This window comes from Dermacentor silvarum, chromosome 1, assembly GCF_013339745.2.
Source record: "Dermacentor silvarum isolate Dsil-2018 chromosome 1, BIME_Dsil_1.4, whole genome shotgun sequence".
NCBI lineage: Eukaryota > Metazoa > Arthropoda > Arachnida > Ixodida > Ixodidae > Dermacentor > Dermacentor silvarum.
In genome coordinates, this window is record NC_051154.1 from 13785787 (window position 1) to 13811231 (window position 25445).

General features: G+C 44.7%; 1 protein-coding gene across 2 annotated transcripts in view; it reads right to left on the minus strand.

The window, feature by feature from the left end:
* Positions 1–6826: 6826 nt before the first annotated feature.
* LOC119457080 (tyrosine-protein phosphatase non-receptor type 23-like) overlaps positions 6827–25445 on the minus strand; it is a 73776-nt gene continuing 55157 nt past the window's right edge. For both annotated transcript variants that reach the window (XM_037718914.2, XM_037718911.2), the window contains 3 exons: positions 20635–20739; positions 15796–15995; positions 6827–7746 (listed from right to left, as the gene is read on the minus strand). In XM_037718914.2, coding sequence (XP_037574842.1) covers positions 7163–7746; positions 15796–15995; positions 20635–20739 — 889 coding nt within the window. In that variant the 3' untranslated portion in view covers positions 6827–7162. The remainder of the gene's footprint in view (positions 7747–15795; positions 15996–20634; positions 20740–25445) is intronic.

Genomic DNA, 25445 nt, shown 5'->3' on the forward strand with positions numbered 1-25445 from the left:
GCGGGGTAGGCCGTGCTGCTGTTGTGCAAGGACAGCGCCTATACCGTGGCCACTGGCGTCGGTACGAACGTCCATGCTGGCTGACAGGTTGAAATGTGCTAGAACAGGTGGGTTCGTTAGGATGGCGACGAGCGATGAAAAGGCGTCCGCTTGTTTACGACCCCAAGTGAAAACGACGTCCTTCGTGAGTAGGCCAGTGAGAGGGCGGGCTACTTCCGCGAAGTTCTGGACAAAACGACGCAAGTACGAGCACAGGCCAAGAAAACTGCAGATGTCCTTGGCCGACCATGGAGTAGGGAACTGACTAACTGCGCAGACTTTGTCAGGGTCTGGCTGCACGCCTGCAGTGTTAGCAAGGTGGCCGAGTACGCAGATTTGGTGGTGCCCAAAGCGACATTTCAACGAGTTAAGGTGTAGACGAGCACGACGAAAAACATCAAGGACGGTGGACAGGCGAGTCGGATGGTTTTCAAACGTAGTCGAAATGTAGTCCAGGTTGTCCAGGTAGCAAAGGCATATGGACCACTTGACGCCTCGAAGAAGTGAGTCCATCATGCGCTCGAAAGTAGCAGGAGCGTTACATAGGTCAAAAGGCATCACTTTAAATTGTTAGAGGCCATCAGGAGTCACGAAGGTGGTCTGCTCGCGGTCTTGGTCGTCCACAGCGATTTGCCAGTATCCTGAGCGCAGGTCAATGGAAGAGAAATATCTGGCGCCATGCAAGCAGTCCAGTGCGTCATCAATATGCCGGAGAGGATTCTTGTTGGTAATCTGGTTGAGGTGGCGGTAGTCTACAGAGAATCTCCAGCTATTGTCCTTCTTTTTCACAAGTACAATGGGCGAGGCCCAAGGACTGCAGGAGGGCTCAATTATGCCTTTGCCCAGCATTTTCTCCACTTCCTGTTGGATGACAGCACACTCCGGAGCTGACACACGGTAAGGCCGTCGATGAATAGGACTCGCATCGCCGGTATGAATGCGATGGGTGACGATGGAAGTCTCGCCCAGAGGACGGTCGCCAAAGTCAAAGGTATCCTGATAGGAAACCAGCACGCGGCAAAGGGCAGCGGACTGTGCCGGAGCGAGGTCTCCTGATATCATGCGGCTGAAGTGGTCGCAGGACGAACCTGACTGTGATGACGGCGGTGAAAAATCCGGTGGAGGTTCTGTGGTCAGGGCAGAAACCGTGTGGCCGGCCAATGGGGTCAGATGAGTTAATGATATGCTGCAAGGAAGAACTTGCGTCCAGAAGCCAAAATTGAGGATGGGAAAAGAGGTGCGGTTGTTTGTAACTGTCACCACTGTATAGGGGAGCGCGACGTTGCGTGTCATGGCGACCTCAGGAATAAGGCAGGCAACGTAGTCGCCGTCGGGTAGGGGCGGAAAGGCTGAAAGCTGGCCGTAAATTGCGGCTTGCGAAGGCAGTCGAAGAAACTCGACGGAGCGTAGGTGGGGTGGGCTGGCATCGACATTGTCGGAGCACAAAGGAAGCTAGCCGGAGAAGTCCCGCGGAGCAGTCGATAAAGGCAGTGTGGGTGGACAGAAAGTCGATTCCAAGGAGAAGGTCATGGGGGCACCGTTCTAGAACAGCAAAAAGAAGAGATATGTGGTGATCAGAAATGGCGATGCGTGCAGTGCACATTCCAAGCACGGCAGGTGTACTCCTGTTGGCTACTCTGACGGTAGGTGAAGCCGTGGGCGTCAGGACTTTCTGGAGGCGGTGGCAGAGGCTTGAGCTCATTACAGAAATTTGTGCGCCGGTATCAACAAGAGCTGTAACTGCCACACCATCAACCAGAACTTCAAGAAGGAAGGTTGCATCGGGTATGAGGGACAATCAGAGGATTTTCAGACCGGGTTGTAAATGCAGCATCACTCCGGGGGCTGCACTGGCTAGTTTTCCGAGAGGGGGTCAAAGGGAGACCGAGAGTGGCGAGGTTAGGGTCAGCGAGACTGATGGCGCTGAAGCGATGGTGAGCGGCTGATCCGGTTTTCCCCAGGAGGACAGTCGGCACTTGAGGCCTCAGGACGGAACGATGGAGCATATGGTGCATGGTCCGGGCGATTGTAAGGGTTTGGTCGGTAGGATGTGGGCCAGCGGCTGCAGCAATGGCGGGCGATGTGTCCAATCCTAGAGCATGTGAAGCAGATGGGTCGGTTATCAGGTGTGCGCCAATCGGCTGGATTTCGATAACGTGGCCTGAAGGACGTGTTCGGTGTTGCAGCAGCAACGACAGGGGACACCAGGTTGGTAGCAGCATTACCGTTATCAAAGGATGGTAAAATGCCCATATTCGCGACCTCTTGCAAACTACGGCCTGAATTAGCGAAATTGTAGCCAAGTTGTTACTTTGCATACCGTCATGAGAGGTAACGGGTGCCATGGCCTCGAGTTCTTGATGGACGATCCTGGTGACATTTTCAGGAGCTTGCGCTTGATAGAGCGTGGCTAAACCTTCGCATGAGGACATCGCAGCCGTATTGGGAAGTCGGTCGAAGCGGTGAGTGATACGCCGACTTTTGGCCTGCTCAAAACGACGACATTCAGCGATGACCGACTCCACTGTAGAGCAGTTCTTACACAGTAGCAGATTGAACGCGTCATCGGCTATGCCTTTCAGTACGTGTCCCACTCTGTCCGCTTCAGGCATGTCCTTGTCGACCTTGTGGCACAGAGACAACACATCCCGAGTATAGGAGATGTACAGCTCTGGTCGTCTGAGCATGACTAGCGAGTTCCTGCTTGGCCGCTAGTTGTCGTCCGAAGTACTAGTTGTCTCCCAAATAGATTGCATAATTTCTGCTTACAGACGTCCCAACTTGTCGGATCTACCTCATGCGTCTCGAACTAGAGACGCGCAGTGTCCCGCAAATAGAAGATGACATTCGCAAGCATTATCGTCGGGTCCCACTTGTTAGTGTGGCTGACGCGCTCATACATTGCCAGCCATTCATCGACGTCCACGCCGCTTGTGCCGCTTGGAATCACGAGGGTGCAATAGAATGACCGGTGACGGGCCTTGCTCACACTTGGTCGGTCATTGTGGTGGCAGCAACGCGCCGTCCGCTGCGAAGATCCAGTTACCAGTGTTGTAGCGAGCTTACCCCGCACCTCCACCAAAGATGTTACGGGGAGATTCTATATACAATAGATGTATTTACAAGGCAAGGCGCACAACGCTGCAATGGTAAGGCAAGTGCAGTGCACACCAGATAGCCACACCGTCGTCGTCGTCATCGTCAAAGCACAGACTACAGGATCGCCCCTCGTGACAATATTTTCACCAAACTTTGGGAAATACTTCTCTTACCGTTTATTTCCACAATTACTCAATGAATCCGCCATCCGCAGCAATAACCGATTCATTTCGGCTTTGGAAACAGCTGCATGCACGGATCAGGCGGTCCTTAGAGATGTTGGCCATTGAGTCAGCAATGGCGGCCTTCAGAGAGTCTTTTGTATTATGTGGCTGTTTGTTGGCCTCTCTTCTAACGACGCCCCAGACATAGTAATCGAGCGGATTTAAATATGGAGAACTAGGAGGCCACAAGTTGGGAGTGATGTGGTTGTAGAAGTTGTCAGCCAGCCACTCCTGGGTGACGCAGGCCCTGTGGGCAGGAGCCGAATCTTGCTGAAGGACAGTCGTAGAAGTTGTCAGCCAGTCACTCCTGGGTGACGCAGGCACTGTGGGCAGGAGCCGAATCTTGCTGAAAGACATAAGGTCTTCTTTTCGAAACAGTCTCTATTCAGGGCTTTACAACGATGGCAAGCACCTCCACGTATGTGGCAGCATTAACACAGAATCCTTCTGCAAAAAAAGTGTGGTGGCATGACGTCACCCTCATTGCTGACGACGGCTAACACCATCGCAGATGACGGAAATTTTGTGTGCATCACTGTAGGTACCTCATCAGCGCTTGCGCAAAGCCACCTGCTGTTACAGTGGTTAACTTTTTGGTCTGGGTCAAAGTTCTTTTAATCTGAAAAAAAAAAAAAACCCAGACCATTCCAGACCATTCCAGGCTCCTCGGGTCTCTTCAGCTTGCTTAGCGAAGCGCTTGGACTGGAGCAGACCATTCTCCCTGAGTTTTATTGGACATCAATTGGCCCCTCCTCATGACATAGGAATGAAATTTAAATTAAATTATGGAGTTTTATGTGCCGAAACCACGATCTGATTGTGAGGTACGCCGTAGTGGGGGACTCCGGAAATTTAGACCACCTGGGGTTCTTTAACGTGCATCTAAATCTAAGTACACGGGTGTTTTCGCATTTCGGCCCCATCGAAATGTGGCTGCCATGGCCGGGATTCGATCCCACGACCTCGTGCTCAGTAGCCCAACACTATAGCCACTGAGCAACCACGGCGGGTACGACATAGGAATGGTACCTCAAGTCCTCGTGCACAGTGAGCCTGACAGTTGACTCTGCAACTTGGAGCTTCTTTGCAATGGCCCGCATTGACTTCCCTTGGTCGTCACTCATGGTGACTTGCAGCCGCCAGAGAAAATCAGGTGTTCTGACGACGTCTGATCGCTGACTGTGCTTTTTCCTTTCCACCACAGATGCCACGTCACCGCCAGAACACATCAGTTCTGTCCGCACCTTGTAAACGAAAGACTTCGCTACGTTCAGAAAGGTGGCAATTTCCAAGTCGCTATGGTGCGCGACCATGGCAACGAGGACTGCATGGCGTTTTATTTCCTGTGTCAACATGTACGCTTCCATCTTTCAACAAACTGCGCAGTATGAATGATAAGGGGTCAACCTACAAGAAGCCGCATGCCTAGATAGGTATGATGAGCCTGCTGGTGTCTATGGTGACAAGGAATAGTGTTCTCAAATACCTCGCGCTCTCGGTATAACCTCCTCGGCGCCAACTGTGCCAGCGTGCCTAGCTTTGCACCAGGAGCGCTGTCGCTCGTACACTCCGAACACGTCCAGCGCTACTCACGCGAAAAAAGGAAAAGAACTAATGATCCTTGAAAGTGATCGCCCGAAGAATACTGCCCATATTTTCGTTTCGCAGGATCCACCCTTACCAAGACCCTCTCCACTTATGCGCACCTGTGACTTCAAGCGGCAAGACGATTTCTTGCAATGCAGTAAATCACGGATCGCAGTGTAACTTTTTATCCAAGGGACTTACATTAGATAAAACTGCACTTTATTTCAACAACTTTATAGTCCCCCTGCATAAAAAAATTATTCGAAAAAAGCGGTAACATTCTTTTGCAACACAGTTAAACTGGATGTCCTTAGACTCAAATATGACATTCTACAACGCATATTTGCTACAACCTACGCAAAACAACCACACACAGTTAAACTGGATGTCCTTAGACTCATACGATTCTACAACGCACATTTGCTATACCGTAAGCGAAACAACCACACACAATTAAAACAAACTGAACGATCTCAATGAGTATTACCAATTGCTACATGAAAATCATTTAAAAGAACCAAGGTATCTCCCGACGCCGGGTGACAAAGCCAGCATAGCTCGTTTGGTCTACTGGTGCCTCTGGCAGGAATGATTATGTGCCTACTCTTCTGACTGTGTGCTAATGCACGTGTCTGCGGGATAAAATTTATGGGTCTTCGACAAAGCACGCAAACGGGTTGATGGGCACGCTAATATGGTCGAGCATTATGAATGCAGAGGAAGGCAGGCTGAAAGGCTCGAGACTCGTCTGTGGTGACCCCCAATATCCCGAGGATGCAATTAACAAAAGCCAAGCTGTTTACCTAGCTGCCACTTTCCTCTAAACCTGTCCTGAACACGAAACCTTGGCGATCGTGCTCAGTGTTCTCCAGTGCAATTCGAGGCATTCTTACAAGTCGGTGCAGCTTGGTGAGCAAGTCGCAAATGTAGTGCTTTGGCACTGCTGTCCCACTCCTGCACCTGTTCTAACCGGATTGTATCTGTGCTATCTACCATTCTTCTTGCCCACTTTGTGTGGCTGCTTAAGTGTCCCGTTGCTGCGGACGCCATTTCGATATGGTTTCCACTAAGTGCAGCGATTCCATTTTACAAAGGCACAGCTTACTCCAGGATTGGCTGGCAAATGCACGTCTGCATGGCGAATGCATGCTCCAAGAGAATGGAAGTTCAGTCAATGTTCGCGATACCGGTGACATCATGCAAGCTATGCAGTCGTCAATTCCCATTGCCTCTATGAATTGGTCTCATGAAGGATGCTACAGAACATGCAACAGCTAAAGTATACAAATCTCAAGACTGAGGAAGTGCTTGCTGGAAAGCAAATGTTTCAATTGTTCCAGTTGGGCAGAAATCTTAAATACAACAAATCGCTAAGTCCTAGAAAATTAATTATGCTTTAAGGCCACATACTAGTCATATCAAACGACGTATACATTAAGGCAATAACCAGGGACCTTTGTGAAATGCAGAGCACCCAAAACTACCGCCCGAAATGCATCATGCAGAAAAAATGGAGAGAAGAAAGGTAGTGGCGCTTGTGACGACTCTTGGTTTCGATATGAGAGAAGGCAGAAGAGGAATGCCGCTTTTGAAAACTGGTTGAGGCAATGGCCTTCGCTGCGAGGAGCATAGCTTGGCTCCTTGCACCATTATCTCGCAACATTTTACTCACTTCTATTGCTGCCATTAAATTCTTGTGGTAGAACACTACCTGGACGGTGCTTCACAACTAAGAGAATTTACAACAAAAATATGGGCCTGGTGAAAGGCCCCTAAAACATTTATTTGTGCAGATGAGTTGTCAGCACATTTCATTTTGTGCCATCTTAGAATTCACACTGATGACCACAGCATGATGCAGTAAAGCAAATTCAACGCTCGCAAATTTTTTTTATTAAATATACAAGCTTATAATTAAAAGGACACAAAATTGGTTACTGTTTGGTCCAAAAGACATCACACCTTCCTGTGCCCATAAAATGGACAGACACACTAACTCCTTTAAGAACATATGTATAACCTCACTCAATACACCTCAAGTGCTCATTCACGCAAGTGCTAATAAAGATGATAGGCTGAAACACAAGGTTCATACCAAATAGCCACACACTTTGTGGCCTGCACAAAATGAAATTAAGTGAATTACCCAACAAAAAGTATGGACCTCTACAAGCAACACAAGACCTGCACAGCAGACCTTGTCTGGGGAAAGTTCACTCTTTCCCCTTCTTGAGTGACCACAGAGGGTCTAGCTGGCTCAGAGGGTCCTTTGGGTCAGGTTTACTTTGAGCCAGGGTACCCTGGGGGTTCATGAAGCTCTCTCGCGTGATCTTCTGTTTGGCTGGTGTGCCATGACCAGGGTCTAAGGTAAAAGTTGCAGGGTCCAAGAGATCAACCACTGTGGTCAACCCACTGTCCTTGCTCTCAACAGCTGGAATGACCAGTGCTGAAGCTGCAGCAGTAGAACCCTGCTCATCGATGATCTCGGGCATAAATGAGAGGTCACTGCTGATTTCCCTTCCGCCTTCTGGAGCTCTAGATGTTGAAAGTTCTGTTTCGGTTTCAACTGTCACTGGCTGCACTGCAGTCTCTGGTTGAGTGGAGGTGGCTTGTTCGGAGGTGTCATCAGCTGAAGTGGAAGTAGTCGCTGTGGCAGCTGGCGTATCAGGCACAATGCTGGCTCTCTGGCTGGTTGCACCCGAGCGCAGCATGAAGTCTTCCGATGGGTGGCGTACATGTGAAGGTGTGCCTGTGTGTGCCTTTGCCCCAAAGCTTGGTGTACTAGTTAAGATACCTCCTGCACAAATAAATAAATTTCTGTCTGAGCACCAGTACTGAAAATGCAGGGACACCAAAGCAAGTAACAAAGGCAATACTAAAAGAAAACTGAAATCTACAGTAGAACCTCCCTAATTCAAACTCTAAGGGGGTTGATAATTTGTTCAACTAAAGTGGAGGTAGAACTGACAGGAGACCCTTAAATAGAAACATACAATAATACATGTGCCAGCCGTACTGTATCCACATTACCCCATGATAAGCCCAGCCACAAAGCTTTTGGTTGTGCAATGTGATGCAACTTCAATGTGGCAAAACAATAGCATGACAATGAGATGTTTTGTGTGAAAAAAAAAAATTAGACATGCCAAAGCACACAGGTACACAGTTCAGTAAAGCTCACTGTATATGAACGAATGAAAAAGAAAATTCTGCGGTTTTATGTGTAAGGCACACCATAGTGAGGGTCTTTGGAATAATTTTGACCATGTCACCTGGGGTTAAAAATCAAATTAAATTCTGGGGTTTTACATGCCAAAACCATGATCTAATTATGAGGCATGCTGTAGTGGAGGGTTCCGAATTAATTTTCGCCACCTGAGTTTCTTTAACATGCACCCAATACATGGTACACGCATTCTTGCATTCTGTTCCCATCGGAATGTGGCCGCCACGACTGGGATCAAACCCACGACCTCGAGCATAGCAATGCAACAACATAGCTGCTAAGCTACCGCGGCAGGTGTATTATGTGAAAGAGGAAGCATGTTCAAAGCCCGATTGTTTTAATAGCATACAACACATTCATAATCACGCCGGACGCAGTTAGTAATGCATTCAACAGGGATGATGACCAGAGAGGTGCTTCTGTGACTAGCAATCCCAGTCAGACCGCTCCACGTCAGCCACACCATTAAAGACAGCACACTCGCATTTGTAGAAAATGCTTGCTCATGGGCAGAAATACATTTATTCACAAGATAAGTTTCAAATCAGTCACGATTTGAACAGTTAAAACAACTCTTAAAAGTGTACAAATTGGTGCAAAGCAATGGCAAAACCAAGTGAAAGATCCAGTCTGCTGCTGTACAAGCTGTGCTGGATAGGTTGCCAGGTCCTCACAGAAGAAAGGAGCCATAATATTGCCAAAGGTATCGAAATTAAAATAAAAGTTCTTTGAGGCGTTAGAAATGTGGCCACTCTATAACTGGGCAAGAGAGAGAGGCATTTATTATGACAGAAAAGCTGAGAGGTTGGCCTGAATCAAAGTTCTGAATAGCTACTCAGCATTGGGGAAAGGATTTTCAATTTCAAAATGGCCAATGATGTTTATCTGTGGTATTCATAAAAGAAGCCATGCATTTTAGAAGAGCAGGTTGGTGCCTCTGTATGAAGAAAGCAACTGAAGGATGGATGCTGAAAAATTGGGAAGCTCAATGGCACTCAATGGACAGAATGGACTCGCACTTGCCTATAGATTTTTTAATGTGTTTCTGTGAAATGACAGTCATCTTCTGTCAATGACGTTCCTATTGGTACTATATATCTGCTCCTCCAATCTGTGCTCTGTACAAGCAAACGCACCATGCACATGTATAGTGTAGTTTTACTCTCTTTGAGAAAAATTGAAATTTGGGGCATGCATGGTTGCTTTATTCAGCGTGAATTACATAAATCAGAGGGACAATGAAGGCTACTTATCAGGTAGATGCAAGATAACCGACTGTTGTCACAAGAACAAGGAAAGGGAGAGGGGGAGGGGAAAGCCCAGTACAGCAATAAACATTGCATTGGGCCAAGTGGAGCTCAATAGCCAAACCAAATTTCTCCTAGTCCACAGGCTTCTGAATGTAGCCAATTTTGCAGCAAGTATAAAACATCGATAATTCGAACTCGGTTAATTCAAAATTTCGGTTAATTCGAAGAATTTGAGCGGTCCCGCCATTTTCAATGCAAATTCTACCCGATAATTTGAATGGGCTGCGCGGCTCTATTCGGGTAATTCGAAGTTTCCGGCTGGCAGCAACGTGCGGCTGTTAAGTTAGGGCGTACAGACGCCAACCGATTTTCCAAGCTCGTGGGGACTGAAAAATAGTCCGAAAACTTGTTCGGCTGAAAAAACCAGCAACAACGAATTATTAGGCCCCTTAGTGCGGCTTAAAAAAATTTCTAATAATGCCCTGCCTCATACTACGCTTGGAGGGGATCGCCTTGCTTGGATTTGCGCAGCAGTGCCGTCGTCTCCGTGTACAGTCGACACGAACGTCACTGCATTGGCGATCTCCGCCAACGGAGTTCACCATGGAGATCGAAGAAACGAGCTTCGCACCGCTTTTTAGCTCTCGCGAAGGCACAGGTGGTAGCGCCGATCACCGAGACATGGGTCTCCGAGGCACCTGCTCAGTGTACACGCCACGTTCAAAAATAGCAACCGAAACTTTACAGAAAAAACAAAAACGAACTTACTACCTGAATTAACAAGCGTGGTGTCAGCGCGCACAAGCAAACATGAATAGATCGCACACGATGACCGCAGACAACCACTGTCAAAATGCTGGCGCGAATGAGCGCGGCCGCCGCAGCGAGCGAAGGTTCGTGCGGTCTATCGCTTCAACGGAATGAGCGGCAAAAGCACAGCGCATACAAAGGTCAGAGCCGTCTGGAGATCACTTTCAAAATACGGTGCGCGCGACAACACGCGCCAGCGCTAAGTACGCAGTTAGCAGAGTAGAAGGCGCCACCACCCCCTCCCCCGCCCTCCCTCCCTCCCGTGCTGCCTTCCCGCTTCCCTCCTTTCGCGTGGGAGATTGCGTCGCCATTCCCCTTGCACCCGGTTGCAAGATATGCATTTGGTACCGCAGCATAGCGTGCCCCCCCCTCGGACCTCCCCCCCATGCCCCCAAGGCCTTTGGCGCGACGGAGGAAGTCGCGTTTGCGCTCCGCCGTGCGTTCGCTCTCCGTGAAAGTGCGCGTCCCCCACGCCCTTTCACTCGCACATACGGCGCGCGGCGACGATTTTATCGCCCTTAGACTTTATACGGAACCTCGCAACGGCAGAAATCCGCTTGAGGTGTCCATATTCCAGAATAAATGGTTATGACGATAGTGCTGACCGCATATACTAGAAAGAAAAAAGAAAAAGTGCAGTACTCTGGAACGTTTTGTTAGCCAAGGAAGAGCGGGCATGGCCTCCGAGACGGGAGGATGGCACAAGCTCTTTATTGATAGTGCGCGCCATCCAATCTTGGAGGCTATAGAGCGAGCCACTGCAATCCAAGCCAGTGCAAAATCCAACATGGCATTCTCCCAAGATTGGGTAGCGTGGCTCGGAATGAGCGATTTAGTCCGGAAAATCGAACTTTGGGGCCTCAATTCGTCCGAAAAATTGAGTGCGAAAATGCATGAACTCAATGGGAACCCTGACGGTGCATTTCTGGAGTCAAGCACCTGCACACCCGCTTTAGCGGCAGTTATCGATTCCGTGAACATCGTCCGCAACTTTGTTGGGTGCAGTGTGGGTGATATTATAATTTATATGCTACGTGTTGTGAGGCAGCTGGAGGGCATGGCACTTGGGGCGGCGAACTACCGCGCCAAGTAATCCCGCATCAGTGATTACTTTTTGCGGCAAGTTCTTGTTTGTTTTCTCTTTTTAAATTCATTTTGGTTAATTCGAAAATCCGCTTAATTCGAAGAATTTTCATCGTCCGGCAATTTTCGAATTATCGAGGTTTTACTGTAGCCGAATCTAGCAACCCTCAGTCATATTGAGTTATCATGCTATGAAAAATTCCTGCAATGGTGCATGCCAGAACATAGGCAACCTTAGGAGAGTGAAGAAAACATGCTACTGCTTGTGGCAAAGCATTCCAATAGTGTGGTGGGGAATTTCTAACTTGTGTTTCGGTGCCAAATTATAATGACAAGCGGTATGCACAAGCAGTGTTTTTTGCTCATATTAAGCATACAAGTCTTACTTCTTCCCCACTAAAATGCATGTGGCTGTGACAAGACCAGCAGGTCTGTTCGATTTTGATCTCAGTCGAATTGCCAGGATTTCACTGACCATTCTGGAATGTAGGTTACATTTTTGAAACAGCAAACTGGTAACTTATACAAACAGCACAGTTTCAGCACGCTACAAAACAGGTAAGTCAAATACAGGTAGCTCTTTTCCAGTGCAGCTTCTGATGAGCAGCTCTTCACAAGAATTAGGACATTGTCAGTTACTATCAATAGATTAAAACAAGACAGAAGTTCACAGGAAAATGAAGGCTTGAAGTGATGAGCAGTGGTCGAATAAGGAATGTTGCTGGAGCCAACGTTTCAACAAGGGGACTTGTCTTTGTCAGGGCAACAAGTGCTTTCCTTAGCAGCGTCTTTATGTACGTGCAGCTTTATCTCCCTCAACCTCAATGAGGGAGGAGGAGGACAATAAGCGGGTGCTGCTGCCCTCATGAAGGCAAGTCTCCTTGTCCAAACGTTGGCTCCAGCGACATTCCTTGTTCTTCAACCACTGCTCATCAATAGAGTGGTTATAATAAAGAGTGAGCTGTTTCTTTAAAAAGTACAGCTTAATTCATTCCAAAATGAATGAATGAACATGTGCTTAATTACAGGTATAACAGGCTGTCTAAAAAATGCTTTTTTCATGACAGGAGTGCTGTGTTAACAATAATTTTGGTTCTGGTGATGCTCATTTTAATAAAGTAACAGACGGAGAGTAGTAGTTGGTGTTCAAAAGGGTGCAGAACTCTGGTAGTCTGCAGTGACAATCATAACAATAAACAGGGAAGTCTCAGGCATAAACCTATGTCCATAATTATGTTACAAAACATACCTCAAAAAGTGGTGCTTTACTATAAAGCGGTATTATTAGGAGCATGTAAATCACGACAGTAACATCTTGAGGCTAGTATTACTGTTGAAGTACTGTCAAGTAACTTCCACACTTTTTACTCTACGTGACAGGGACAATCAGCAAGCAATAAGTTACACATAACCACTGCATTACTCAAAAGGAATACCTGCATGAATATATCATTTAAGCTATGCCTACTGCTCATAAATGCCTGATAATTTCAAAGAAAATGTTAAAAATCTACTGACTGCTAGAAGCAAGCTTTTCATTAGGTGGAATTGGGCCAAAGGACAAAATTTCAAGAGTATGAAAAACCAAGTTCGCAACTCCGAAATAAAAAACAAAATCAAAATCTGTATACTTCATCTGCTGGGACATATAAAGCAAAAAAATTGATATATACTACATTACTTTGAAATGTAGCACAAATTTTTGGTGTTAAAAAGCGGCGGTTATCGATTCCGTGAACATCGTCTGCAGCTTTTGATTTTTATATGCTACGTGTTGTAAGCCAGCTGGGGAACATGGCACTTGGGGCGGCAAACTACTGCGCCAAGCAATGCCGCATCAGTCATTACTTCGAGTAATATTGCTCGGACATGGAAAATAAAGGCGATTTCTCATTGCGGCAAGTTCTTGCTTGTTTCCTGTTTTTTTTTTCTTCATTTCGGTTAATTCAAAAACTCGCTTAATGTGAATAATTTTCGTGGTCTGGCAGCCTTCGAATTCCTTGAATGCGTAAGAAAACACTAACACGTCCTCTTTTAATGGGACCTGAATGCAGCACGGCTTCTTGGTACAGGCTTTGTTTAGAAGGGCTCCTCATCACGAAAATTGCAGGCAGTGGTCACATGGTATCAAAAACTGCTAACACACGAATCAGTCAGTCTAGTGTAGTGGTTGCAAGACACATGGTGATGATGTGGGCGAAAGCTAGACAGACTCTGAATAGGTCATTCTTTTTTCTTTCACTCTGCGCTAACAGGAGATAGGCTTGGCACTCTGCAGTCTCTTTTTTAAGAACGTGCAGCGCCCTTATCACGTTCTTTCCCTTATCCTTTCGTCTAGAGCTTATGGCAAGATGACCATAATGTGGCTACAACCATTGCACACATCCGCGCATCACTGATACACTGTAACCACCAGACTCCAATTTTCACTATGTCTATAGAGGAGCCCTTGCAAACAAACTCTATGCCAAGAAGCTGTGCTATATTTGTCATGTGTTTTGAATTCCTCACTTTAAATAGTGGTTGGTGCAATTTATGACTGGTTGTGCATTCGAGGAATTAGCTTCTCATACCATGATTACGGAGCCAACAGCTATTGAGAGAGGGAGAAAAAAAAGGCTGGGTGACAATTTTGTGCCAGTACTCTATTAAATCAATGATGGAGAAAATATAGGGAAAGATGGGGGGTAGGGAAGAGGGGGGATAACGCATTGTATTGCCTCACAGGGCGCCATGAAGCCACCTGAATGCAGAAATTCTGACATGCCCACTATAGCATCACCTACGCATATATGTAACATACTCTTCTGTTGCTTTCATGCACATGCAGTTTCATGTTTTGTATGTATGCTAACGTATGCTGTGTCATGTTTGATTTATTACCTATGGTAAGCAACTTCTGTACCCACCCCTGCAATGCCTCAAAATTAGACTGCAGTATATGTAAATAAAATAAAAATGAATAACAGTGTATGGCATCTAATTAAAAATAATAAGGTAATGCTTGTAGAAACGAACATGTTCGCTGTACTTCTACACAATACTCAAGCGAGCTTGGCCAGTATTTTGTAGTGATGCCTTTCCGATGCTAATGCCTTTTCGTGCTTGGTCAGTGGTCAGAGCGACGGTCCGCTCACGTTATCAACGGGATCAGCCAGCCGTGAGCGGTGGATGATAAGACTAGTATAGAATAAAGCATAACGCATCGCTACAAAATACCGGCCCTTGACTGCTTCTCCTAAATGCACCGCACATTTTCCCAGAAACTGGAGGCACGTGAATGTTTTTTTTTTTCATCTTTTTCGAACTTGTTTGAACCTGAATGAACCAGTTCAAGATTTACGAACTGGTTCAAGTTTCATAATTCTTGCTCTAGAGCTAAACCTGAACCAAACCTGAAAACATTTAAGTTCGACACCCTGCTTGTTGCAGTCAGTAGAATTCAGCTTTGTCTCTTAAATTCCTATCAGTTCAGTGGTTGTCTAATGCGAGCATTTCCGCATTTCACATGTATTTGAATGGGAAAATGGAGTTAGCCTGAAGCTAAAGATTCCACTTAAATATTTGGAGAGACGACAAGCAGCACACAGACACCATGTAAAACCGACATTGCACATGTATTAGGTTTAAAGGGACACTAAGAGAAACAATAAATAAGTTTAGAACTTTAGACCTATAATTTATTCTTTCAAAACTCTGTATTCATTAATATTGCAGTAATAGCTTGATTATTAGAAGATGAAGGTAAAATTTCCATTTTTAGAATTTCACGCCACAGCCTCAATGCCAGGTAAATGAAATTTCAAAGTATTTATTCGTATATGGTTCGTTGTTACACAGCAAAAATTCTTAAATTAGCTTTTCAGTCGTGACATTTTTGTATGCCAGTCCATTAACTAGGCCCAAGCAGACGCCATCAATATCCATGATGTCACGACAAGCTGGTGCAGGTTTTTCAAGGCAGCGTTGCCACCAATACTTAGTCTTTTGCATGTTTTCTGGATAACCATGCCTCTTTTCATGGTAAGGGTGTTTTTTTTTTTTTGTATTGTATAATGGTAATTTACTAATACAAGTCAAATTATTTTTCTGTTTAGAGTCCCTTTAAGTTGTTTCGTAGAAAAACAATTAGCTTCCATTTGTCAGCACCTAAAGGCCTTTAACAGCTCCCACTGCTTTGATTTTTCTCTTATGACCATCGCTTTTACAACCTTAAAGCAACGACACAGAAAAACACATTAAGTTCTTAAACATACGATAGACACCGACAGAGACAAAAAAAGCACAAATTTTTCCCCTTCAAATAAAAAAAAACGAACAGTGGAGGAGAGAAATGAAGTTGATACAGATAGATTATAATGATGACAAGTTGTATTCAGTAAACAATGCATACATGCATGAACACAGACACGCATGCATGCACAAAACAAATCCAGCAATAGTTAATAAGTTTTTCTTTTTCTTGGGTTAAACTCACTTTTTATCAGCAAGTCTTGGGCATGATACAAGACAACGTCATGGCAGAACTTGAACTGCTCCTTCTCCTGAATGCAAAGCTTGCGGCTCTGGGCCAACTTGATGGCAGTGCTGAGAATGTCCAGGAGGCCATTGCCAGCAGCTATTTCCTTCATGGCTGCTGACACAAGGCAGAACACTCCGCTCCGCCCAACACCACCCCTGCAAAACCCCATCAGAAAATATTCAACCAGTGCTCAAAGTTGTGCTACAGTGCTATTTATGCGTAGTAAGGTTAGTTTAGAAGCATTTTTAATAGGTGGCGCCCATAACACAAGCAACATTCATCACCCATTACCCCTAGTGCTCGATGTCTTGTACTAATGCCCTGGTAAGCTGATACCAACAGGTGTTTTGGAGTTGGCTCTAGAATATCCACATCTTCCCTGTCTAAAATTTAATTCAGCAGGAAAAACTCGGCTACCTATCTGAAAATGAGCGGCGACATCACAGTGCACAAAAAAAAAAAAAGGCCCTTCAGATTATGGCATGACGTGTTGCTAAAATAGCTGAACACTGCAATCTTAGAGGCCATTCAAAGCCAGATGCACACTCCGAACTTTGTTGCACTGTTATAAATTTGGGCAGCCCTTAATAAGTACATAATGCCTGCATATTACTTTTTGGCCTGGTTTACTAATGTCAGGCATGGGGCCAATGCAGGGCAATTGGTACATTTATTTTTCTCTGCTTCGATGTGCTTCAATAGGACAGGAAGATGGACAAGCTGGGGTGGATTTGTAGGTGGTTTCAATAACGGGACATGTGTCCCTGGATTTGATCACTGTTACTTGGTTTTAATAATATATTACAGTAAAACCTGTTTATAACGAACCTCGATATAACGAATTCCTGGATATAACGAAGTTTTTCTATTCCCCGCTGTTACTCCATAGAAGCACATGTATTTGAGAAATCTACGTAACGATGTGGCAGCGGGAGAACCCCTCGAAATAACGAATTTTCCCCGCCGACAACCTAGATATTTCGCCCCAAATTTTGTCATTTTTGCGCGAGCAGCAACCGGAAGCACCTTCTCCGCCGCGACGGAATGCAAAGTGGCGGCATCGCGCTTGGCGAGCTCGAATTCACAGCGACTGCGAGGCCAGAGCGAGCGCACGTGTGTGTGTGTTTGAGCGTGTGCGAGGCGTGCCTGCATCTCTCGACCCGGCGATCTTGCCGCCGCGGGCGTGACCTTTCCCCCTCCCTTCATTCACACCTGATCCCACCGCTTGCCTAGCCCGCCAAGCCGGCACTCTCCTTTTCCAGTTGATGTTGCCGAAAAAAAAAAAAAAAAAATTTTTTTCTCAACACGCTGGCAGCGCCACTCTTTGGTTACTGCACAAGTCTCTGCGCTTGACTTCACTAACCTGACACTAGGTAACACTATACGACGCTACGACGCCATTGTGTAGCTGACTCGTCGTTTCCGACGCCTCGCGCTTGTGCGAAACGACACGCGTCCACGCATCCAGTACCTGGTGGGACATTCCAAGGAGGAGTGCGTCGACGAAAACGGAAAACGGGTGCGCATTACAATCAATGGCGCGTTAGAATCGAGTAAATACGGTAAGCGTTTCTTTTTCGAATTTTCGTGCCAAACCTGCACATAACAAAATCCTCTTTATAACAAAGTTTTTCGGGAATTTGTCAATTTCGTTATATCCGGGTTTAAATGTAGTTTTGTCAGTTCCAGTTGTACTCAAGTGTTTGGTTATTAATAAAAAATTCAGTTGTGAGAACAGCACATGTACTGTCAAACCATCTTCTTTGTCCTTGTGCTACCAAAACCAGCAATGAACCCACTTGTTTCCACCACTCTGAAGGAGTTAGTTGTTGCTGGTTGGAGGGTTGCAATGTAGACACTACCTATTTCCCTAACATCTGCTGTCTCAATGCATGTTGGCAAACAGGAGCTCACAAACTGATATTTGCTGTGACAGCTCGGTAAGTTGTGTCTGTTGTGTTGTGGTCTGAAGCCTGGACATACACTGAAGTCCAGGGTATGTCTATGCTTCATTTACCACCTAAAAACGTTTACAATGAAATTAGCTATGCTCTGCAGATAAACTATGCTGAGTGACTGAACTAACAAATACAGAAAGCTGAAGCCGAGAAACATTGCAAATATGGACTAGTTACAAAGAGTTGCAAGGCAACACAAAATATGATGGGCAATTAAGAATGATCATACCGATTACATTACGTTATTCACTATAAACATTCTTCCATTATTTGTGGACATCAAACAATTAAAACTATGGAATAGAATGAAATGGTCAAGAGCTAAACTAAATAGTTAAAAATCCATGGAACAAAACAACAGCAGCAGCAGCCCCAGTTGCTTTGGTGCACTGCACCAATCAGTGAAAACCAGACATGCTCTGACAAAGATTTAAAGGTTAACCACAGGTCAATGCTTAAGCACATACGCACGAATGCTAATGCTCCTCATTATTCCAGAAATTAATGGGGCTAGGGCAAATGTTGTATCCTCCAAGTGCTAATTAATGCTCAAAAACAAAATTGTGTATGTAAAACAGCTGCTCAGCATTATCCAGTCAACATAAATTTAATTTTTCACCAATTACATATTATTAGGATAACAGCTTCAGTGCACTAGTTTTCACAGTACGCCACAATGACCAACCATGCTTGCAAACAATTTTTTGTCGTTACAACCATTTCTGTAATATATGTTGCTAGTATGGTATGGCTAGAAAAAAAAAAAAAAAGAGTATATGAGAACCAAAACTATTTTAATCACTGAACTACTCAAGACAAAACATTTATATTGGCACATATTGTCTTCAGACACAACTGCACTTGCTAAGTTAAACTGAAAGTGTCTCTGGCTGCCTTATGTGGCTTTATGCGTTGTCTAGAACATCATGCTCAGTTCTATTCTTGATGTCCTTGCTCTTAATTGTTTAATTTTATAATCGTAACATGTTAACAGTTTGCAGTTTGTATCGCCCAGCGTGTTCTCTAGAACATCATGCTCAATGCCTTCCTTGATGTCATTGCTCTTAATTTTCCAATTTTGCCTAAACCAATTCAATGTTCTTGCTAGTTCTGTACCTTTTTATATTGTAATGCACTGCATAGCATTCTGTAAAAACTAACTTCTGCTTAAAGCCTGGAACACAGGCTAGCAGTACGAAACAAATAAATAAAACATAAATGTGGCATTGATCATCGGAGCTTAATTAAAAAGTGATTAATCGACCAACTGTGCGCCTAAGAGTAAGAGAGAGAAATAAACTTTTATTCGGAGCATGCACAGTATGTGCCCTGGGTGAGCAGCCTCCTTATTCCAGGTAGCTGTGGACCATGACCCTCTCCTGTGGCCATTTGATCAGGTTGCGCTGTCTCTTTGGGTCCGCGTCAGATAGGTTGGCAAAATATTTGGCAAAATGAACCTAGACATCTTATGCTGGGCAGTTATTCTTATTTTTGGCACACCATCCCAACATAGAAGGCGAAAACATGCAGGGCATTTCGGGTCAGCTTCCTTCCATAGCATAACAGATTTGCAGGCATTACCATTACATTTTCTGACACTGCCACAAATCAAAATTTTTGCTGCAAGACAACTTGTTGGGAAGGAAGGTGGGCTATCTGAATTAGTGCATGTGAATATTAAAGAAAAATATCTTGCCTCATTTTGCTTATGTGGACCAGTTAAAGGGCCCTTACCAGGTCTGGCCATTTTGAGCTGACAAGCACAGTGCATACAATGCGCATTAACGATCGTGCCTGCTAAGTATTACAACGCTACGTGCCGCGGAAAGAGCTGAAATTTCAAACCAAGCGCTGTTTGCCCTTGTCCTCATGGGCGCCATGCTCCCAGCCGGAGAGTTGATGTATATGCGCAAGTGCGCCTATGTACATGTACATGCTGTGACGTCACTCTCAGTGACACGTGACTTCGAGAATTATTGAAGGCAACAGCACTTGTTTGATCTGTTGCTTCAATAGATAAATTAAAGTTTAGAGAAATAATAAACCCTACAAACCGAATGCCTGTGTGTCTTTGTTTAACTTCTTACCGTGGCAAGAGAGATGTACTTCCATTTCGTCTGCTTGTTCGCATGTTGTGCAGTCGCGTGCACTGAGAGCGAAACTATGTCATTTTCTACCGTGTCCTAGAGCGCGATCATGCTCTGTGATCCTCTTGCGTCTGCCTCAGTGTTCGTGTAGCACTGACTTATACCGCTAGTCAGGTGTTCTCGTGCACAGCGTGCAAGATCGTGCGCTGCGCGAAACGAAACAAACGCAGCAGTTCGTGCGCGAGATTGTCACCGGAAGTGCGCTGCGCAGCAAAAAAGCAAGAAATAAAAAGAAAAGAAGGCGGGGTGCGTGACGTATGCATCACGCGATCCTCCAGCTCTGCTATGGGAGAACGCAGGGAAGGAATTTCACTTGCGGAGGCTAGACAGGGGCAAGAGGAGAGAGCGTTTATGTTGGCGGTGACCCTCGCCTCCTGAAATCATGGGTTCACCCAGCACTTGAAATACTTCCATCTCGGCTATTAATGAACCAATGTGAAAAATTCTTGCGGTGAAACACTCCTATGGATGGCACGTAACAACTTCGAGCTAATAACCAAAATTTGCTATGTGGCCTGGTGATGAGCCCTTTAACCTTATAAAAAGACTACAATTAAAACAATAATAAAGGGTTAATTAATCACAAAGGAGGATAAAAATTAATTTCATTTTACAGGCCTTTCATGCAGAGGTTCTTATCATAAGGATAAAACTAGAATTCTATCAAATAAGGTAAATATCAAACTTACAAGCAATGCACTACAATGGGCCGTGAGTGATTCCTTTGTGTCTTATGAAAGCTGTGCACTTCAGAAATGAAGTTGAGCATCTGTGCTGGACTAGCTGGGCTCCCACTGAAAAACATAAGGCAATAAGTCAGGCAATGATAATGTACGTAAACAAAACATATGTAGCCATCCTTGCTTCAGCCACTTTTAATGTTGCTCCTGTAAAGCAAAATAACCTGTAAAACTTCAAGAAATGGTCTGAGTCTCTATGTATCATGCGTACATTGTTTTACTTTCATTTTCCGCTTGCTGCATCATTATGGTGCTTTTAATGTCATGCGTACATTGTTTTGCTTTTTGCTGATGACTGTTTATCACCAGATTATCACTGGTATCCAGTTATCACCATGCATCCAAATTTTCTTGAATGTCCTCGTTGATTCTATAGCAAAAGAGTTTCATCTAATCTGATCATGCGCAGTTCTTGAATAATATTGTACATTCTCAAATTTACGGAGACACATATAAATAGTGGATGGACTTGACCCGTGGGCTTAGATTCGAAAACTGACGACTGTGCTGAAATTCTTTACTCACACTTTTGGCAGTGTTTCATTCTTCAGTCACCACAACGTGACAATACCATTAGTGCACCAAGGCAACCACAACTATGCTTCTAACGATAAAAAGGTTTTCCATAAGCGAGAAAATGACAAACATAAAACAGGATTGGCACCACCACCGTGAAAATGTACGAGTTCCCATGCTGTAACATGTACCATTTATAATCGGTAAATTGCAATCCACCACTGGTGATGATACATTTTAACATGAAACAAATGCAACTTGACCATATCTTTCTTTCACTGGCAGCACTAAAAGAGAAGCTGTCAAGGTAGTACGTCAGGTTGTACATAGAATTAAGCATTTTCATTTAAAACAAAAAAAATGTGAATAACAAATATGAAAGGGAAAAACTGTTATTCACCTGAGCATAGCATGGAGCTACAAAGGAAACCCATACGCGTTTCTCTGAAGAAATTTTGTAGCTTCGTGTTACTATCGGGTGTATGGAAATTTTTCCCCTTTCATGAATCTCCCTCCATTTCCACATAACAAATTTGACATACCTTTGCCAAATTCAACATGGTAAATTAAGTTTTGAAAGAAGGTCAGTATTCAACACCAGAAGGCACAAGTTAAGAGTGCTCAGGAATCAAGCAATTTTAATGTGTACACATAGAATGAAAAAATATATATTGAATATATCCATGTCATACTAATGAAGCAGACACTATTAAATGTGTAGGTGTCAATAACAATCATAATTCTGTAGCAGTAAGCGTCATATTTTGCAAATATGGATGCCTTTAATGGTCAGTGCTAATAGAGAGAGAGAGAGAGAGATAGGGAAAGAGAGAGAGAGGCTCTTTATACAAAAACAGATTTTTGCTGGTGCGAAAAGAAATACTATACCAATAGTATCCACATCTAAACCCCTTTGTATGTTTCATCTATTAATATATTTTTTGTTTGAAATTGTAAGCTTGCACCTGGGATACATTTGCCATGGTGTTAAATGTATACAATGCATTAAAAAAATACATTGCCACAGTATTTCATGGAGCTTGCTGCCATTATTTTTGGGTCCTGCGTATCAGCAACAAGTTAGTAGTGAAGGTGCTATTGGACTAGAAGTGCGTGCTCAGAAACGTAAACACAGAAGTGCATCTATCTGAACGACCAAGTGTTGCAGCATCCTGAAAATTGGACACAATGTGTGGGATGATAAGGGTGATGTTACAAGTGTGGGAGTGAACTAAATGTAATGTGAGAACTTGTGTCAGTTTTGGTGATTACTAGCCCAGGACCATTTTCAGGCTGTATAGACACTCTGCAAGAGGGCTACTGGGTGTATCAGGTAGAAACCGTGCACGAATAGAGTGTACATAGAGTCCTTCGTTTTTGGGTAAAACCCAATAATTTCCGATTTTTGCACTAGGAACAAGTTTTTTCGAAATCAGGTTAAACCCGATTTCTCCCCGAAGTTTGGCCTCTTGTAAGGGATAATATTAAATGCAGGTCTTACAAAACTAATGCTGGCCACTTTGTGTCAGCAAGTGCTACGTGCTATTTGAAAAAGATGGTGTGGACACTTTGATGTAGTGGGACGTACCCATAGGCGGCCTCTGGCTGATCTGAGAACGACAACGTGGTTGTTTTTGATGTCGGCTGGCTTCCATGTTGGCCAGTGCTTGCTACCACTTGCAAATACACCTTGTAAATAGTTTCCCTACTGCATTTTCACGTACTAATATATCATAGTAGTAATATTATTTATATATAAGTATGGTATATGATTCTTTTTCGCTAAGCACCTAAAAGAAAACTCGCATATATAAGATATTCAGCACTTGCCGGCCTTGAGTGAATGAAACCTTGCTGCTTTTTCAGTATCTGCGTTTACATGAATTACAACAATGGCCCATTGCACTGCATTTCCGGCACATTGCATACATACATATACTGAATGGTGGTAATGCACTAGCGGACGAAGGCAACAGTGCATTTGCTCTGCATTGCAACTGGTATCTGTGACATTAAAATGATATTTACTCAACTGTGTTATGCACAACGAAAGGTGGCTGACTGAGCTGGTTGGTATTACAATAATTTTGTTGCAAGAGTGTATAACGTGAAGCAGTAAAACAGGACAACAGACAAGGATGAAAAGCCACGATCACAAATCTAGTGGACCAAGCTACTAGACAACTTGGACCACTGGGTCGGCATAGAAGGTGTGATGACAACGGCATCAGAGCCGTGAGCCCATACGATACTTGTACATAACGAATTACTTGTAATCAATTACATATTTGGTAGTTTCATAATTTAACAATTACTTTGTTTACTCGATAATGCTCACTGTTATTCAATTACTTTTTTTCAACCACCACTTACACGTAACCAGTTACATTTGTGACGAAAAAAGCTATAAAAAGCGACGCAGCTTTGAGCCCTTAAAGTTGGCGGGAACTAGAGTGTTCAAAGGGGTGAAAACATGAACACTTGTTACCTCTTTCCTACAATGAGTGTCCTGCAATTGTGCCTCAATCACCTGAGCATGGCAGGCTTGCAGATGTGCACACCTTTCATAGAAGTCCAACCTCTGAGCTTTTTTTTTTTTTTTTTTAGCTTATTGTAAATTGCTCTCATTTCTCATGGAAGCACTTTAAAGCGGCATTCGTAGGCGCTAAGAGCTGCTGCTCAATTCATCTTCGCGTAGTGCAGTTATTGCGTTTTCTGCTATAAACAGAATTTTTTGTCTGTTAAATTATTCTAAAAATTGAATTCTGGAATTTTACGTGCCAAAACCATGATTCGATTATGAGGCACACCATAGTGAGGGACTCTGGATTAATTTTGACCACCTGGGGTTCTCTAACGTACACCCAATGCACAATACATGGGCGTTATTGCATTACACCCCTACTGAAATGTGGCCACCATGGCCAGGATTTGATTCCGCGTCCTCAGGCTTAGTAGTACAATGCCATAGCCACTACGCCACCATGGCGGGTCTGCTAAACTAGAATATGGAAGAGTTGGTCAAGCTGCGGCACAGCGCATGTTTTCCTGTAAAGCCGAAAACATCAGTAGAACTACACTCGAACTATCCATTCCTGCGCCGACGTTCATGATGATAGCGGAAAATGTTCTGAAACTATGTGGTCCAATTGACGCGCTAACATAATTTCTGGGTCACCATATGTCACTGCAGACCTAGAGAGCCATAATCAACCCTGGGCTGGTATAACGTCAAACTATTCCAATCTGTCTTAAATGCGACAGCAATTATATAGACACTCCAGGCACATTTCTGCGTTGTCGCCGCCGTGATGTTCCGTATAAAGTCTAGGAGCAATAACATCGTCGCCGCGCGCTGTATGCTGTATGTGCGAGTGAAAGCGTGCGAGCGTGAGCTGATGATGGCGGCTCAATCTCGCGTGTGCAAGGGAGGAAAGCGGGGAGGAAGCGCGCCGTTTCGGTCGCGCGCAAGGCACCATGGAGGAAGGGAGGGAGGGAGGGGGGCGTTCATTGGTGGCTGCTGTGTATGGTGCGGGCCCTACCTTGAAAGCGATGTGTGATGGGAAGAGAGTGCGAGTGCTCATAGCTTCGTGCGCACTGTGTTTTTGCCGCCTAGTTCGCATTGAAGCAAGCGGCAGCACGAAGGTCAATTCGCTCGCTGCTGCTGCCGTGCTTCCTCACTACAGCGTTTAGACAGCAAGTTCCCACGGTCATCGAGTGAGACGTGTTCATGTTTGCTAGTGCGTGCGTGACACCATGCTTGTTAATTTAGTTAGTAAGCGAATGATAACAAGTTTATACGGCTGATAAAACTGCTATCCTTACCTCGTATAGCTGTCTACTAATTTGCTATCACAATCGAAGCTTCGCCTTTCGGGCAAAACTGCGACCTTATATTCGAAATCCGCCATTAGCCCTTCGCGATATGTTAAAATGGCTCAGGCTTCACCCATATGGGCATAAAGACAGATTGAAATATTTTTACAGTATACTGGCCCTGGGGACAAAGGCGCCCGCTCGCTGAACCTACTATGATCGCTATGTCTGGACTGCTGTAAAGAAAAAAGAAAAACAACCTGCCTAATATACCTTTGCAGTCCCGAAACCAAATTTGCCACTTGCAAGGTATTAAGATATCGACGTTGTAGAAAGGAGGCTGTGCAGAATAAAACGTTTATTTGTGCCTCTAAATAGCGCCTCAATCGTTCGGCGCGCTGAAATAGAAATATGCTCTTGCTGTCGCA